We start from the raw sequence: 16,937 nt of genomic DNA, 5'->3' as shown, positions 1-16,937 counted from the left end.
TTTCTCCCATTCTGAGGGTTGTCTATTCGTCTTGTTTATGGTTTCCTTTGCTGTGCAAAAACTTTGAAGTTTCATTAGGTCCCATTTGTTTATTTTTGTTTTTATTTCCATTTCTCTAGGAGGTGGGTCAAAAAGGATCTTGCTGTGATTTATATCATAGAGTGTTCTGCCTATGTTTTCCTCTAAGAGTTTGATAGTGTCTGGCCTTACATTTAGGTCTTTAATCCATTTTGAGTTTATTTTTGTGTATGGTCTTAGGGAGTGTTCTAATTTCATTCTTTTACATGTACCTGTCCAGTTTTCCCAGCACCACTTATTGAAGAGGCTGTCTTTTCTCCATTGTATCTTCTTGCCTCCTTTGTCAAAAATAAGGTGACCATGTGTGTGTGGGTTTATATCTGGGCTTTCTATCCTGTTCCATTGAGCTATATTTCTGTTTTTGTGCCAGTACCATAGTATCATGATTACTGTAGCTTTGTAGTATAGTCTGAAGTCCCGGAGCCTGATTCCTCCAGGTCCATTTTTCCTTCTCAAGATTGCTTTGGCTATTCGGGGTCTTTTGTGTTTCCATACAAATGGTGAAATTTTTTGTTCTAATTCTGTGAAAAATGTCATTGGTAATTTGATAGGGATTGCACTGAATCTGTAGATTGCTTTGGTTAGTAGAGTCATTTTCACAATGTTGATTCTTCCAATCCAAGAACATGGTATATCTCTCCAGCTGTTTGTATCATTTTAATTTCTTTCCTCAGTGTCTTATAGTTTTCTGCATACAGGTCTTTTGTTTCCTTAGGAAGGTTTATTCCTAGGTATTTTATTCTTTTTGTTGCAATGGTAAATGGGAGTGTTTCATTAATTTCTCTTTCAGATTTTTCATCATTAGTGTATAGAAATGCAAGAGATTTCTGTGCATTAGTTTTGTATCCTGCTACTTTACCAAATTCATTGATTAGCACTAGTAGTTTTCTGGTAGCATCTTTAGGATTCTCTATGTATAGTATCATGTCATCTGCAAACAGTGAGAGCTTTACTTCTTCTTTTCTGATTTGGATTCCTTTTATTTCTTTTTCTTCTCTCATTGCCGGGGCTAAAACTTCCAAAATTATGTTGAATAATAGTGGTGAGAGTGGACACCCTTGTCTTGTTCCTGATCTTTCCCGAGGAAATTGTTTCAGATTTTCACCATTGAGAACGATGTTGGCTGTGGGTTTATCATATATGGCCTTTATTATGTTGAGGTAAGTTCCCTCTATGCCTACTTTCTGGAGGGTTTTTACCATAAATGGGTGTTGAATTTTGTCGAAAGCTTTTTCTGCATCTATTGAGATGAACACATGGTTTTTCTCCTTCAATTTGTTAATATGGTTTATCACACTGATTGATTTGCATATATTGAGGAATCCTTGCATTCCTGGGATAAACCCCACTTGATCATGGTGTATGATCCTTTTAATGTGCTGTTGGATTCTGTTTGCTAGTATTTTGTTGAGGATTTTTGCACCTATGTTCATCAGTGATATTGGCCTGTAGTTTTCTTCTTTTGTGACATCATTGTCTGGTTTTGGTATCAGGGTGATGGTGGCCTCGTAGAATGAGTTTGGGAGTGTTCCTCCCTCTGCTATATTTTAGAAGAGTTTGAGAAGGATAGGTGTTAGCTCTTCTCTAAATGTTTGATAGAATTTGCCTGTGAAGCCATCTGCTCCTGGGCTTTTGTTTGTTGGAAGATTTTAATCACAGTTTCAATTTCAGTGCTTGTGATTGGACTGTTTATATTTCTGTTTCTTCCTGGTTCAGTCTCAGAAGGTTGTGTTTTTCTAATAATTTGTCCATTTCTTACAGGTTGTCCATTTTATTGGCATATATTTGCTTGTAGTAATCTCTCATGATCCTTCATATTTCTGCAGTGTCAGTTGTTACTTTTCCTTTTTCACTTCTAATTCTATTAATTTGAGTCTTCTGCCTTTTTTTCTTGATGAGTCTAGCTAATGGTTTATCAATTTTGTTTATCTTCTCAAAGAACCAGCTTATAGTTTTACTGATCTTTGCTATCGTTTACTTCATTTCTTTTTCATTTATTTCTGACATGATCTTTATGATTTCTTTCCTTCTGCTAACTTGGGGTTTCTTTTGTTCTTTCTCTAATTGCTTTAGGTGTAAGGTTAGGTTGTTTATTTGAGATGGTTCTTGTTTCTTGACGTAGGAGTGTACTGCTATAAACTTCCCTCTTAGAACTGCTTTTGCTGCGTCCCACAGGTTTTGGGTTGTCGTGTTTTCATTATCCCTTGTTTCTAGGTATTTTTTGATTTCCTGTTTGATTTCCTCAGTGATCTCTTAGTTATTTAGTAGTGTATTGTTTAGCCTCCATGTGTTTGTATTTTTTACAGATTTTTTTTCCTGCAATCGATATCTAGTCTTATAGCGTTGTGGTTGGAAAAGATACTTGATACAATTTTAATATTCTTAAATTTGCCAAGGCTTAATTTGTGACTCAAGGTATGATCTACCCTGGAGAATATTCCATAAGCACAAGAGAAGAAAGTGTATTCTGTTGTTTTTGGATGGTATATCCTATAAATATCAATTAGGTCCACCTTGTTTAATGTATCATTTAAAGATTGTGTTTCCTTATTTATTTTCATTTTGGATGATCTGTCCATTGGCGAAAGTGGGGTATTAAAGTCCCCTACTATGATCTTGTTACTGTCAATTTCCCTTTTATGGCTGTTAGCATTTGCCTTATGTATTGAGGTGTTCCTATGTTGGGTGCATAAATAATTACAATTGTTATATCTTCTCCTTGGATTGATCCCTTGATCATTATGTAGTGTCTTTCTCTGTCTCTTGTGATAGTCTTTATTTTAAGGTCTGTGTTGTCTGATGTGAGAATTGCTATTCCAGCTTTCTTTTGATTTCCATTTGCATGGAATATCTTTTTCCATCCCCTCAGTTTCAGTCTGTATGTGGACCTAGGTCTGAAGTGGGTCTCTTGTAGACAGCATATATGCAGGTCTTGTTTCTGTATCCATTCAGCCAGTCTATGTCTTTTGGTTGGACTATTTAATTCATTTACATTCAAGGTAATTATTGATATGTGTGTTCCTATTACCATTTTCTTAATTGTTTTTGTGGGTATTTTTCTTCTCTTGTGTTTCCTGCCTAGAGAAGTTCCTTTAGCATTTGTTGTAATGCTCATTTGGTGGTGCTGAATTCTCTTACCTTTTGCTTGTCTGTAAAGATTAAATTTCTCCATCAAATCTGAATGAGATCCTTGCTGGATAAGGTAATCTTGGTTGTAGGATTTTCCATTTCATCACTTTAAATAGGTCCTGCCACTCCTTTCTGGCTTGAAGTTTCTGCTAAAGATCAGCTGTTAACCTTATGGGGATTCCCTTGTATGTTATTCATTGTTTTTCCCTTGCTACTTTTGATATGTTTTCTTTGTATTTAATTTTTTGTAGTTTGATTAATATGTGTCTTGGTGTGTTTCTCCTTGGATTTATCCTGTATGGATTTTCTGCATTTCCTGGACTTGATTGACTATTTCCTTTCCCATATTAGGGAAGTTTTCAACTATAATCTCTTCAAATATTTTCTCAGTCCCTTTCTTTTCCTCTTCTTCTTCTGGGACCCCTATAATTTGAATGTTGGTGTGTTTAATGTTGTGCCAGAGGTCTCTGAGACTGTCCTCAGTTCTTTTCATTCTTTTTTCTTTTTTCTGCTCTGTTCTTTCTTTATTCTATTTTATCTTCCAGGTCACTTATCTGTTCCTCTGTCTCAGTTATTCTGCTATTGATTCCTTCTAGAGAATTTTTAATTTCATTTATTGTGTTGTTCATCATTGTTTGTTTGCTGTTTAGTTCTTCTAGGTCCTTGTTAAATGTTTCTTATATTTTCTCCATTCTGTTTCCAAGATTTTGGATCATCTTTACTATCATTACTCTGAATTCTTTTTCAGGTAGACTGCCTATTTCCTCTTCATTTGTTTGGTCTTGTGAATTTTTACCTTGCTCCTTCATCTGCTGTGTGTTTTTTGTCTTCTCATTTTGCTTAAGTTACTGTGTTTGGGTTCTCCTTTCTTCAGTCTGTAGGTTCGTAGTTCCTGGTGTTTTTGGTGTTTGCCCCCCAGTGGCTAAGGTTGGTTCAGTGGGCTGTATATGCTTCCTGGTGGAGGGGACTAGTGCCTGTGTTCTGGTGGATAAGGCTGGATCTTGTCTTGCTGGTGGGTCGGACCACATCCTGTGGTGTGTTTTGGGGTGTCTGTGACCTTATTATAATTTTAGGCAGCCTGTCTGCTAATGGGTGGGGTTGTGTTCCTGTCTTGCTAGTTGTTTGGCATAGGGTGTCCAGCACTGTAGTTTGCTGGTCGTTGAGTGGAGCTGGGTCTTAGCATTGAGATGGAGATCTCTGGGAGTGCTTTCGCAGTTTGATGTTACATGGAGCCAGGAGGTCTCTGGTGGACAAATGTTCTGAATTCGGCTCTGCCACCTCACAGACACATGCCTGACACCCAGCCAGAGCACCAAGCCCCTGTGAGCCACATGGCTCAGAAGAAAAGGGAGGAAAAAAGAAAGAAAAAAAGAGAAATAAGTAAAATAAAGTTATTAAAATAAAAAATTATGAAAAATAAAGAAATTTAAAAATGTAAAAAAAGAATGAAAGAAGAGAGCCACCAAACCAAAAAACAAATCCATCAATGACAACAAGTGCTAAAAACTATACAAAAACAAACAAAAAATAGACAGAGAGAACCCTAGAACAAATGGTAAAAGCAAAGCTATACAGACAAAATCACAGAAAGAAGCATACACATACACACTCAGCAAAAGAGAAAAAGAAAATATCTATATATATTAAAAAAAAAAAGGAAGAGAGCAACCAAATCAAACAAACCTACCAATGATAATAAACTATAAATACTAAACTAAGATAAACATAAAACCAGAAACAAATTAGATGCAGAAGCAAACCCCAAATCTACAGTTGCTCCCAAAGTCCACTGCCTCAATTTTGGAATGATTTGTTTTTTATTCAGTTATTCCAGAGATGTAGGGTACATCAAGTTGATTGTGGAGATTTAATCCGCTGCTCCTGAGGCTGCTGGGATAATTTTCCCTTTCTCTTCTTTGTTTGCAGAGCTCCTGGGGTTCAGCTTTGGTTTTGGCCCTGCCTCTGTGTGTAGGTCGCTGAGGACATCTGTTCTTCGCCCGGACAGGAGAGGGTTAAAGTTGTGGCTGATTAGGGGGCTCTGGCTCACTCAGGCGGGGGGGGGGTAGGGGGTAGGGGTACGGAATGCAGCGCAAGACTGCTGCAGCAGAGGCCAGCATGATGTTGCAACAGCCTGAGGCACGCCATGTGTTCTCCTGGGGAAGTTGTCCCTGGATCATAGGATCCTGGCAGTGGTAGGCTGCACAGCCTCCCGGAAGGGGAGGTGTGGATAGTGACCTGTGCTTGCACACAGGCTTCTTGATGTCTGTAGTAGCAGCCTTAGCATTTCATGTCTGTCTCTGGGGTCCGCGCTGATAGCCGTGGCTTGCGCCCGTCTCTGGAGCTCGTTTAGGTGGTGCTCTGAATCCCCTCTCCTTGCACACCCTGAAGCAATGGTCTCTTGCCTCTTAGGCAGGTCCAAAGTTTTTCCTGGATTCCCTCCTGGTTAGCTGAAGCTGGAGCCTCAGCTCCCAGCCCTCACCTGCCCCGGCGGGTGAGCAGACAAGCCTCTCGGGCTGGTGAGTGCTGGTCGGCACCGATCCTCTGTGCTTTGCCCTCCGCACCCCTGTTGCTGCGCTCTCCTCCGTAGCACTGAAGCTTCCCCCTCCGCCACCCGCAGTCTCTGCCCACTAGGGGCCTTCCTGGTGTGTGGAAAATTTTCCTCCTTCACAGCTCCCTCCCAGAGGTGTAGGTCCTGTCCCTATTCTGTTATCTCTGGGTTTTTTGTTTGTTTGTTTGTTTGCTTTGCCCTACCCAGGTACGTGAGGAGTTTCTTGCCTTTTGGGAAATCTGTCTTCTGCCAGCGTTCAGTAGGTGTTCTGTAGGAGTTGTTCCACATGTAGATGTATTTCTGATGTATTTGTGGGGAGGAAGGTGATCTCCACGTCTTAATCCTCCGCCATCTTGAAGGTCTCTCTGAGATTGTTTTAAATTAACCACAGTTAAATTTGATGCACAGTCAGGTTTGGGAGCCTCTGCTCGGGGTTTACACAAAAGTTTTCCAGGTTCCCTTCCTAAAAAGTAGCTATAATGATAATACGGAAACACTACCAAAACAATCTGAAAAATGCAAACAAAGAGAAAAATAAGTGTTTTACAGCTAATGATTACTTTCTGAATTACTTGACTCCCAGATATTTAGGATTTTTAATTGAATGATAATACTGTAAAATCACTGAGCGGAGAAACTAGGTTATACCTTCTTTGTATACTGTGCCTCTTTTTTAAATCTCCCAAATGCTAGGGATATAAACTTAAAAAGGGGGAAGACACTATCATTTAGTTAGTATTATCCTTATTGCATACGTTCTCATATAATTCTTGCATAACAACTACTGCCATTTTCTAGATTTAAAAAACACTGACATACAGATTGGTAAAGGTTACTAAAAAAACAACAAACATATTGAGCTTTTTTTGTGTATCAGACATAGGGCTAAGTTTTGAGGAAGCAAATTTAATGAGACAGGGTTCTGTCATAGATGGATTTTCATCCCAATAAGTGCACTACAATGTTAAAGGAGCCTTATTGAAATTTCTTATAGGGTACTGTGAGGCCACAAGGTTGAGTGGAAATTCTTTAGGGGAAGGGTATGAAATGGGAGAACATTTTGAAAATAACCTTTTGGCTGAAACATGAAGGTAGAGTTCACAATGCAGAAGACAGAGGAAGAACTCCTTGACAAAGTGGGAATCATGAGCAAAGACACAGAGATATAAAACAGTCTGGCAAGTTTGAGCACTTATAGGCTACAGTGGGGGAAATTAGAGACTTGGAATGCGTGGCCAGAGCAAAGATCGTGAGTGAAGTGAAAATCCAAATCATGGAGATTGCTATTAGCTATGTGAAGTAGTCTGGATTGTAGTGTGTGAGCAATGATGAGCCACAGAAGGACCTTAAGTACAGGAATAAGAAGGAATATGTACCTGGCAGCTGTGGAGTGGACCAATTAAAGAGGGAGCAAGATGGAAAGGTCAGATAGTCTGAGGGAGGGACGATGAGGGCTTGAATGATGGAGATTCCATTGGTAAAGGAGAAAAGATGATGAACTGGAGAGAGAGAGAGAATTGTATTGATCTTCTTATTTCATAGAGGGAAGAAGGTAGGAAAACTCTCAGTTTCCTATTTAGGTGACTGAATAGATAGTGGTGACACCAAGTTAGGAAATACTTGGTGATGGGGAGGAGCAGAGTCAGAGGAAAGGTGATGAGTTCAATTACAAAAACCTGAAGTTTAAGGATCCTATGGGACATCCAAGTGGATTTTGGAGAGAGCTGGAATGTTGGGTGTTGAAAGTTAGAACACAAGGTGTTTGTAAGTCAGTGGGAAGTAAGGAAGTGAGCAGGAAGTAAAAGGATGGAGAGAGAAAATGGTACCAGGAGAGAAATGTTGAGATGTAGGTGGCTTAAAGATAGTGGCAATTGCTTGAAATGGCAAATTTGAGAAGTAGGAGGGAAGCCAACAGCAGGTAAATAGATGATTGCTGAGGAGCACTAAAAGTCCACTGAGGTCAAAGACTTGTTTTGAGATAGAAACTCTGAATTATCTCTATGATTTTCCCCAGCAGTGCTCTGCAGTGATTGTGGGATTGAGCCAAGGTTATGGGGTTACAAGGCAGTCTGGGGAGGAGGGCACATAAATGTAAATCTGCATTTAAAATATTTTAATCAAATTATTAAATATTTTAACAAGTAGTTTACTGTTATCTATATCATTTTATTGACAATTTCAGGTGGTTGAATTCTGTACAGAAAAAAACCACAATAAAGAAGCCCCAAACGAGCAAAACAAAAAATGCAATCTCCGAAGCACATGGGAAGTGATCCAAGGTTCGGAGGACTTTAAGAAAACCACTCCTATGACAACACAGCCACCGAAGCCCACCTTCTCATTGTTGCAGATCAGACAAAGAATTGTGTGTTTAGTCCTTGATAAGTCTGGAAGCATGACGGTACGTTGATTGAGTCTTGGTCTTCTGGATGGTAGTCTCAAATTTGTATATGATATGATCTGGACCACAATTTGGAGCTGGCTGGGAATAAACACAACCCCAAGGGTCAGAACAGTTACAGGAATAACATTTCCATCAGAATTGCCCACCACCTCAACTTTATTCAACAAAAATTCAGCATCAAATGTCTCATTTGCCAAATTAAATTAGCCTTCAATTTGTGAGCAAAGATCTGATGAATTATATAGAATTAACATTTTTTATGTTTCACGGACTGTATGTATGTTTATAGAACTATTACTAGAGTATTGAACTAATGATTAAACTAAAGCCAAATCCGGCTTTATCTTTTAGGGCTATTTATACAAAATAATCCTATCCAAAGATACTACTAAATATAAAGGAGAAATGTTCCTCCATAGAAGGATATACCTTGAGTAAGCTTACTGTCATTTACTCTACATTGAGGCAGCCATTTCCAAATTCCCTCTAGCCTGTTCTGTTTTTAGTCTGCCCATCTAAACCCAACCTGACTGCTTTTCTTCTGTTTCTCCATTCAGACTGGTGACCGCCTTAAACGACTGAATCAAGCAGGCAAACTTTTCCTTCTGCAGACGGTTGAGCAAGGGTCCTGGGTTGGGATGGTGACATTTGACAGTGCTGCCTACGTAAAAAGTGAACTTGTACAGATAAACAGTGCCACTGAAAGAGACACACTTGCCAGAAGCTTACCCACAGTGGCATCAGGAGGAACGTCCATCTGCTCTGGGATTCAATCAGCATTTACTGTGAGACAAGTTGCCCTATCATAGTTTGCCAATGTTTACAATTTATGTCTCCTAAGAAATTCCCCTTTCCAGTGTTTCCTTGCATGCCTAGTGTCTAGTTGAATTAGACAACCAATTGCAGAGCAATGGTTCAAATGATGCAACAACATAGGCCCCCAAAGCTATTGTTAACTAATTCATTCATGCTTTTGTGTTTTTCTGCATCTGTGCATTCATGCTTTTCTGCATGTATTTGGAAGATTCGTGGTGTTACTTCTACATGTCGGGCACTGTGATATGAATTAAGAATACCACGAGGGCCAAACATACCACACCTGTTGTCGTGGAGCTTATAATCTTAGTGGGGGGAGGTTCATTAACTACATAGTCACATAAATAAGTGTATAATCATACACTAATGACTGCTATGAAGAAAGGTACACAGGGATCTAAGAGGTTATCTTCTATGAAGAAAAAAGTGAACTCTGAGTTATGGTTAAATATTGAGGTAGATTAACATTCCAAACTTCTGGGTATATAGGACCTCCTTTTTGGGAAAAAAAAGAGGTTTATTTATTGAAATAGGAGGGCTTAGGAACTGTAACTCTAATTGTATTGGGGGTGTATCCAAAGATCCCATCTGATCATCCAATCATGTCATCCCTCTACTTAGACATCAATCTCTCCCCATTTTCAACAAAACTAAGTAAAATTTCTCTAACTAATATTTAAGTTCTTTTATAATATAGCCCCTACCTACCTTTCCAGGCTCAAGTACTCAGGAGTCTCTCCCAGGTATTCTATGTTTAAGCAAATTAGATCCCCTGCCCTTGCCAGTCAGCTTCCACACCTTTGCCGGGCCAGCTCCCCATCTAGAGTAATTTCTCCTCCCTCCTTTGTACCTCAAATCACACTCATTCTTCACACATCATCATAGACACTACTACTTCTTGACATCTTTCCTGATCGTTTCAACTGTATAGAGTTTCTCCTTCTGAATCCTATGAACATTTTTCTATTTTTTCTTAAACATCTCTTACGACTTTTGACTCTTCTGTCTTATTTCCTGTCATGTTCTTTGCTCAAACAAAACGTCTTCAGAGATAGGAATTATCTTTTAACTTCCCAGGCTGCTGGCACAGTATCTTTTCTATAGGAGGTTCTCAATAAAAAAAAATTAAATTGAGTTATTTGATTACACCTGATGCTTAAATGCTCCAAGTATAGAATAGAATATTCTATATTTATTTAGAGGCTATTTAGGTCCATGAAATAAAGAATAAGAGGCTGAAGGAAGCTGGCTGGTCTAAGGTCTCAGAATCTAGGCAGTGTCTTGGGAAACTCTGCCCTCTGTCTGCTTGGGGCATAACACATCAGTGGGGCTGTTCCCGATTTCCAAGCAGCAGCAGGAACATTTAGTTTTCAGCTCACACTGTTTCATGTTGACAGCGGACTCAACCATTCGCTTACGCAGTCTGTCCCTCTGGCCCTTTTATTCCACTCTGAAGGTCAGTTCCCTAAAAGTGGTTTTTATTGTGTACGCAGCCAGCTGCAAAACCCTTCTCCAGACGCCTGTGTGCACTTGGGTTCTCTTGCTTCTGCCACTCACCCATGCTTTGATTAAAGGAGCAAGTAAGGGAGGGAAACTGACATGTTGTACTAAACTCCTGCTATACAAAACCTGAGGGGAAATGACTAATGCCAGATGGCCTGGTGGTGAAGAGGGAACTTCTGGTTCTGTATTTTCCACTCCGATGCTGTGAGAGAGTATGTGAGGAACACAATTGGAAATTAGATGCTCCTCATGCCCAGCAGAGCACGGGTATGGGGTGGGAGGAGATTGTGTGTGGCTTCAGGGTGACGAGGTAAAGGGCCTTGGATCCTGCACTGTCTCAATTTCCCCACTAGTCCCTGGGGCAGGACCCTGGTCAGGTCTGTCAGTGGTATCAGTTGAGCTGTGGCCACTGGGCTTTGCTTGTTTTCTTAGCTTGATCACGGCCCATTGGTCTTCCCCAGCTGACTCACCACACTCTGGCTCTCACTGTTGGAGCAGATCCCTGAGCACCCCCATGTCCTGCATCCAGCCCTTGGGAGGCTGTACACCCCTCAGCCTCTATGGCAAAATAAACTGTCTTCTTGCCTGCCAACTCTCAAGTCAGCTGCCATCCATTTCCCCTATGGACACATGGAGACTTCTGCATGTTTTCCATGACACATAGCAGTGATGGGGAATGGGACAAGGGAATCCAAATTGAGCTCTTTCTCTGGCCTCTCAGGCCCTGCAGCTTGGTCAGACTGAGGCTACAGCCATAGCTGACAGGCTCCTGGGCTCCAGAATTCTTCACACGGCAGCAATCACAGTTCTGCTCTCTTCCCTTGTGGGGCAGCCCCCTCTTAAAAGAAGTGGGGTGGAAGTCTCCTCTGATCTCATCTCCCCTTTCAACCTACTTAAGAGAGCCTTCCCTTCCTGAGAGTCTGGTCCAGAGAGAGGAGTTACTTAGGTTTGATTACTTGTTTCCTCTACTTCTGGGTCTCCCTTCCACTCTTTTTAAGGGAATAGTGAACTCTTGCCTTCCTCTTCATAAACATTATTATTTTATCTAATTTTCCTTCTATCATAATCTTATCCAACATTGGCATAAGGCATATGCTCTCTATACCACGTAAAAAGCTATAACCTGTGTCTCCCAGGAACAGTTGAGACATACGTGTCATAGGACAACTAGGAACTGGGGATTAATAGGAACAAAATGTTTTGCTTTAATCAGAGGGGATATTAAAATTTTTAATAACTCATGTGACCTGGGGACTGACCAATCAGAACCAAGGCCAGCCATAAACAGCTTATGGTAAGACTGGTGAATATCATACAAGCTAAAATCTGACCCGAGTCTAATATTATTATAGTAATATATTAGTCCTCAGTATTATCCCCATTAAATGAGGGTAATTTCTGAAGGCATCTGGGAACCTCTGAAAGCCTGTCAAGGAGAGATCATGTGAAAGAAACTAGAAAAACCTTCTTTTCTGCTTAGTGCTGTCCATCCCTGGAACTGCCCTGCATCCCACCTTATTGAGTCTTCTCTGCAACAGGCTAACCAAGAGAAAAGACCATTGTCAAGTTCCATGGTCTTGTATCATTGCAAGACAGAGAGATATTTGACCATTCCTAGACACTTTTGTTTATCCCCTCTGGAATTTCTCTTCTCATTCCCTTTAACTGCAGTTTTCCCAAACACTTTGGCTACCCTGAGTATGACAACTCATGCCTGAATTATGTCCTTAGGTGATTAGGAAGAAATACCCAACAGATGGATCTGAAATTGTGTTACTGACCGATGGGGAGGACAGCACTATAAGCTCATGCTTTAATGAAGTGAAGCAAAGTGGAGTCATCATCCATACAGTCGCCCTAGGGCCGTCTGCAGCACAGGAACTAGAGGAGCTGTCTAAAATGACAGGTGAAGGATGACCTGCTAAGTCCTACTGTATTTTCTCTTCCACTGGACTGTGAGCTCCAGTGCTCTGGGGAGTAGGGGAAGGGTGGGATAGGGACAGATGGGGTTATCTTATCGACTAACTAGCTGCTCTTACCCCAAATGACTTTTAGAACTGATGCCACTCATTTATTTTAAAGCCTTGGTTCTAGGATTAGGGCAGTCTGGAGAACATGGGACCAGCACAGCACTCTAGGGAGAACTTGGGACTCTCTTCCCAGACACTTTATAAGGACTGGAAAGAATCTAATCAGTTAGCCAGGAACCACTCACTTCCAGTTGGCAGCTGGCCAAGAGACCAGGGGACACAGACGACAAGCCACTAACTATATAATACTATGATACAAGTGCTCTATTAGTAATAGAGGGTACAATGAGTACAAAGAAGGGAGCCTAGACTTTATCTGGGGAAGAAGGAGTGTACAGGAAGGTGACATCTGAATTGGGGCTTGAACAAGAAATAGCAGGGGAAGGGCAAAGGGCCTGCTGAACCAAACAGAAGGTCACTCTGAAAATATAGAATATAATGCAGTTTCTTTGTAAAACATTCATATATTGTGCTTCTACCTTCCATACACATACAGTTAAAATATATCCCATCTGAACCTGGCTTCTTCAGCAGAGTAGGTTTTAATATTTTTTTAAATTTTTTTAACTTAGAGCCAGCATTATGGATATCAATTATTATGCTGAGTTGCCATCTAAGCCAGATAAAGTGACAGGACTCTTTGCTCCTAATACTACCTGTCTTAGGCTGAGTTTCCTAGAAGCAGAGCCTGAGAAAAGGATTTAAGTGCATGTGATTTATAGAGGGAGAGCTCTCAGGAGAAAGGGAGAGTAGGGAGTAAGATCAGGCAGGGGAAGAAGCTAAGCACAGATGTGAAATTAGAGGCTAGCTGAAGCCTGGTGCCACAGGGGGCTCTGGATCTGGAATTGCATCACAGATTTGGTACAATATTGAAAGAGAAGGCTGACCTTTTGTACCACTGTGTCCATCAGTCAGTGGTTATAGACTGTCAGGGCAGAGCAGGGGTAAGGGGGCATGTTATGTCTTTAGCTAGGGTGGCCCCATTAGGTAAAGACATTTTCTTGAATAGGAGGCAGCTATATGCCATTAATCTAACACTTAGAGCAGCTGGGGAGAGATGCAGTAGCCTAGAAAAGGGGATCTGGGTGAAGTACCAGTAGGATGACCAAAATACTCTTAGATTTTGGATGTCATTAACAGTTTTAAAGTGCTTTCTCATCAACTATCTCAGTTACATCTATTCTAAATAGCTCAAGACTACATGGTCTGGTATATCATCTCCTGTTTACTATACATAATACTTTTCTATAACTGTCCCCTGTCAGTTGTTATTTCTTACTGTTGTAACATACACATCTTTTCTGATTTAGGAGAAAACTTGAAAGTCAAGCTTGCTAAGATTATGCCTAAAATAAGAATAAATCAATACACTTGCAGTAAGGCTTAATGACTCATATGAAAGTGCATGACCTTTAAAACACCAGATTTATATTACTAGTTTTGGTCTGTCGGAGATTCTTGACTGCTTTGCAGAGAGCTGAAGTGGCCAAATGACTATGTTGCTGAAGCTATTATTTAATAGGATTAAAAAGTTAGTATCAGCTTCTGAGTTAATGTGGACACCTATTTAACATTAATCTATTAGTACTTTAATAACACAGTATATAATATGTATTTTGTTATCTTAACAATATCTAAAATGTTGCAAATACTTGCTTTCTAGAAAATAACTTCTGATAATGTGATTGCATTTTAGGAGGTTTACAGACATATGCTTCAGATCAGGTTCAGAACAATGGCCTCATGGATGCTTTTGGGGCCCTTTCATCAGGAAACGGAGCTGTCTCCCAGCGTTCCATCCAGGTCAGAGTTCTTCCTCCTTGGTTTTTCATGTTTATAAATAACCATAGCCAAGATGGGGAGTTTAATGGTTAAAAGTTTTAAGTTCTACATTCTTCTAGTAATGAATTAAAATTAAAATAGACGTTTCAGCCTGATATTAGACATTATTCCTAAAATACAACACTATTCATTTAAACAAGGCAATTAGTGTTTCTTGTTTGGAAACAATACTAAGTGACTTCCTCTTAGAAACCATCAACATAAAATATAGTGGGTCCAGGAATTCTTTTTTAACATCTGTTAACAAGCACCCATAGCAATATAATTGGCTCAGAATTTTCTTCAGAGTAGATCATCTCAGTATAAATTTTCTGGGACAAATGTGCAGGGATTACTTGGTCTATTTTTCCATTACCTCAAATCCCTGATATTTGCCAAGATTTTCATATAATGAATGGAAAGTGATTTGTACTGTGAAAAGCCCATGTTGTCAGTCCAGACACCTGGATCCTGTTCATGGGTCTGCCATTAACTGTGACCATGGGCAAAGAACTTTACTTCTCTGAGCTTCAGTTTCTCAGCCAGAGATGAACCAGAAAACTTCTACGGGCCCTTCTGCTTCTAAAATTTCAAGAAAACCAAATTTTCTTTCAAAAGTCTTGGGACAATAAAAAAAGGACAAATATATTTTTAAATGCTCTTCTCTAATAGTTGTAAAAGTTATTCACATGAATCTTTAAACTAGAGAGAGTGAACAATCAGCACCACACTTGTGTGAGTTGTAACTTTTATTGTGAATAAAATTAAAGGAATAATGTAGTGTCAAAGCCAAATAATGACCTAATATATAGCACAGGGAACTCTACTCAGTACTCTTTAATGGCCTATATGGGAAGAGAATCTAAAAAAGAGTGGATATATGTATATGTATAACTGATTCACTTTGCTGTACACCTGAAACTAACACAACATTGTAAATCAACTATACTCCAATAAAAAAAATTTAAAAAGCCAAATAATGACAGATTTCAAAATAATAGCCTTTCTAGTCTATCGATGTAGCATTTATTCAGTCAAAGAAGACAGCAATTATACTCATTTGGGTTATCCTAGTTCAGATTTAGAATATTAAACCCAAGAGCCCGGTTTGGATGTGGGAGGAATGTGTCTTAGAAAAATAATTAAAGTGATGAAAGGGCAAGTTTACAGCCAGGCAGTTTCTGCCCATTATTTTTATATTTAAGAAACCAAAAAGGGAGAAAGATAGAGACATGAGTAGGACTCATTTACCCACCTGCCATAAGAATCATATCTAAGGGCCCCTAGCTTTCTTCATATCCCAGATCATAATCTACATACAAAACTAGAAAGTCTGGCTCCATTACCAGGCCACCCTATCTTCTAATGGATATCAATTTAAGGACCATAAATAATTATCTAGGAGATAATCCTCAAAAATCACATTTCTACAAAGTCTGGTTAGCCCTACCCCACCTCAACCCCTGCTCCACAGCTCCTTCATTCTACTTCAGACAACGAATCAGCCTTGGCCATTGATTTATTTCATTTATCTTCACAAGGACTGCAGTAATAATTGGCCCACAAATTAGTTAATTGCAATTCAAACAATCCATATGTGGGGAAAATAAGTCCTAGTTAGTGTCCTTAAGGGTTTATAGTCTAGTAGTGAGATGAGCTGTGTACACCAGTAGGTATAAAGCAAAACACAATGTGAGGAGATCAAAGGATTGATAGAAATAAGAGTCTATGGGAGATCAAGGGAGGGAGAGATTATTCTCCACAGTAAGTGAGATGGACATCAGAGAAAGCTTCATGGAGAAAGTGACTTTTGAATTGAATTTTGAAGGGTAGGTAAGGCTTAGACAAATGGACATGAATGTACAGACTTCCAGGAAAAGCAGAGAGTATGATAGTCAGAGAGTCAGGGATTCATGAGGATCATATGGGGAAGTGGTCTGGTTTGGGTGTAGGAATCAACATTATGGAAGCTAAGGCTGGAAAAGTAATTTAGAATTGGATCATAATAGGTCCTAAATATCAAACCAAGGACTCAGGCATCACTGAAGGCTTTTTAATGGGATAACTGAGAGTTGGAGACAGAATGGAAGAGACTATGTGATGGGAGCTGTATTCTCCAGAAAGTAAAGAGCTGTTTTTCTTAACAGCTTGAGAGCAAGGGATTAACCCTCCAGAACAGTCAGTGGTTGAATGGCACGGTGATTGTGGACAGTACTGTGGGGAAAGACACTTTGTTTCTCATCACCTGGACAACTGACATTCCCCAAATCCTTCTCTGGGATCCCAGTGGAAAGAAGCAAGATGGCTTTTTAGTGGACACATACATCAAAATGGCCTACCTCCAAATCCCAGGCATTGCCAAGGTATGGACTCATCATTTTTCCTTCTCACAATTTGATAAGATAATATAAAATTTTTACAGAATAATTGTAGCTTTTTAAATGAGGGTGGTTTCTTAAAAAAGAGCCAGTATTGAATGAAAGAGAAAACAAGGAAAAATCTCCATCCGGTGGAAATCACTCAGTATGACAGCAAGTCAAGAAAAAGGAAGTTGGTGATATTTTCTCCAGGTGCTAAAAGGAGAACCTTTTAACCAAATTACACAGCA

The 16,937-nt window shown here is 39.8% G+C and overlaps 1 protein-coding gene and 1 long non-coding RNA gene across 4 annotated transcripts in view; one reads left to right on the top strand and one right to left on the bottom strand.

The window, feature by feature from the left end:
- The window catches only part of CLCA1 (chloride channel accessory 1), a 36,706-nt gene that overhangs the window by 14,136 nt on the left and 5,633 nt on the right, over positions 1-16,937 (top strand). For both annotated transcript variants that reach the window (XM_060139627.1, XM_060139628.1), the window contains exons 6-10: positions 7,938-8,156; positions 8,717-8,944; positions 12,210-12,384; positions 14,205-14,311; positions 16,477-16,692. In XM_060139627.1, the coding sequence (XP_059995610.1) occupies positions 7,938-8,156; positions 8,717-8,944; positions 12,210-12,384; positions 14,205-14,311; positions 16,477-16,692 (945 nt within the window). The remainder of the gene's footprint in view (positions 1-7,937; positions 8,157-8,716; positions 8,945-12,209; positions 12,385-14,204; positions 14,312-16,476; positions 16,693-16,937) is intronic.
- Positions 7,901-16,937, bottom strand: part of LOC132514653 (uncharacterized) — a 196,323-nt gene continuing 187,286 nt past the window's right edge. For both annotated transcript variants that reach the window (XR_009538887.1, XR_009538886.1), the window contains one exon: positions 7,901-8,237. This is a non-coding gene — a long non-coding RNA (uncharacterized LOC132514653). The remainder of the gene's footprint in view (positions 8,238-16,937) is intronic.

The sequence above is a fragment of the Lagenorhynchus albirostris genome, chromosome 2 (genome assembly GCF_949774975.1).
Source record: "Lagenorhynchus albirostris chromosome 2, mLagAlb1.1, whole genome shotgun sequence".
Taxonomy (NCBI): Eukaryota; Metazoa; Chordata; class Mammalia; order Artiodactyla; family Delphinidae; genus Lagenorhynchus; species Lagenorhynchus albirostris.
This window is presented reverse-complemented; position numbering and strand designations above follow the sequence as displayed.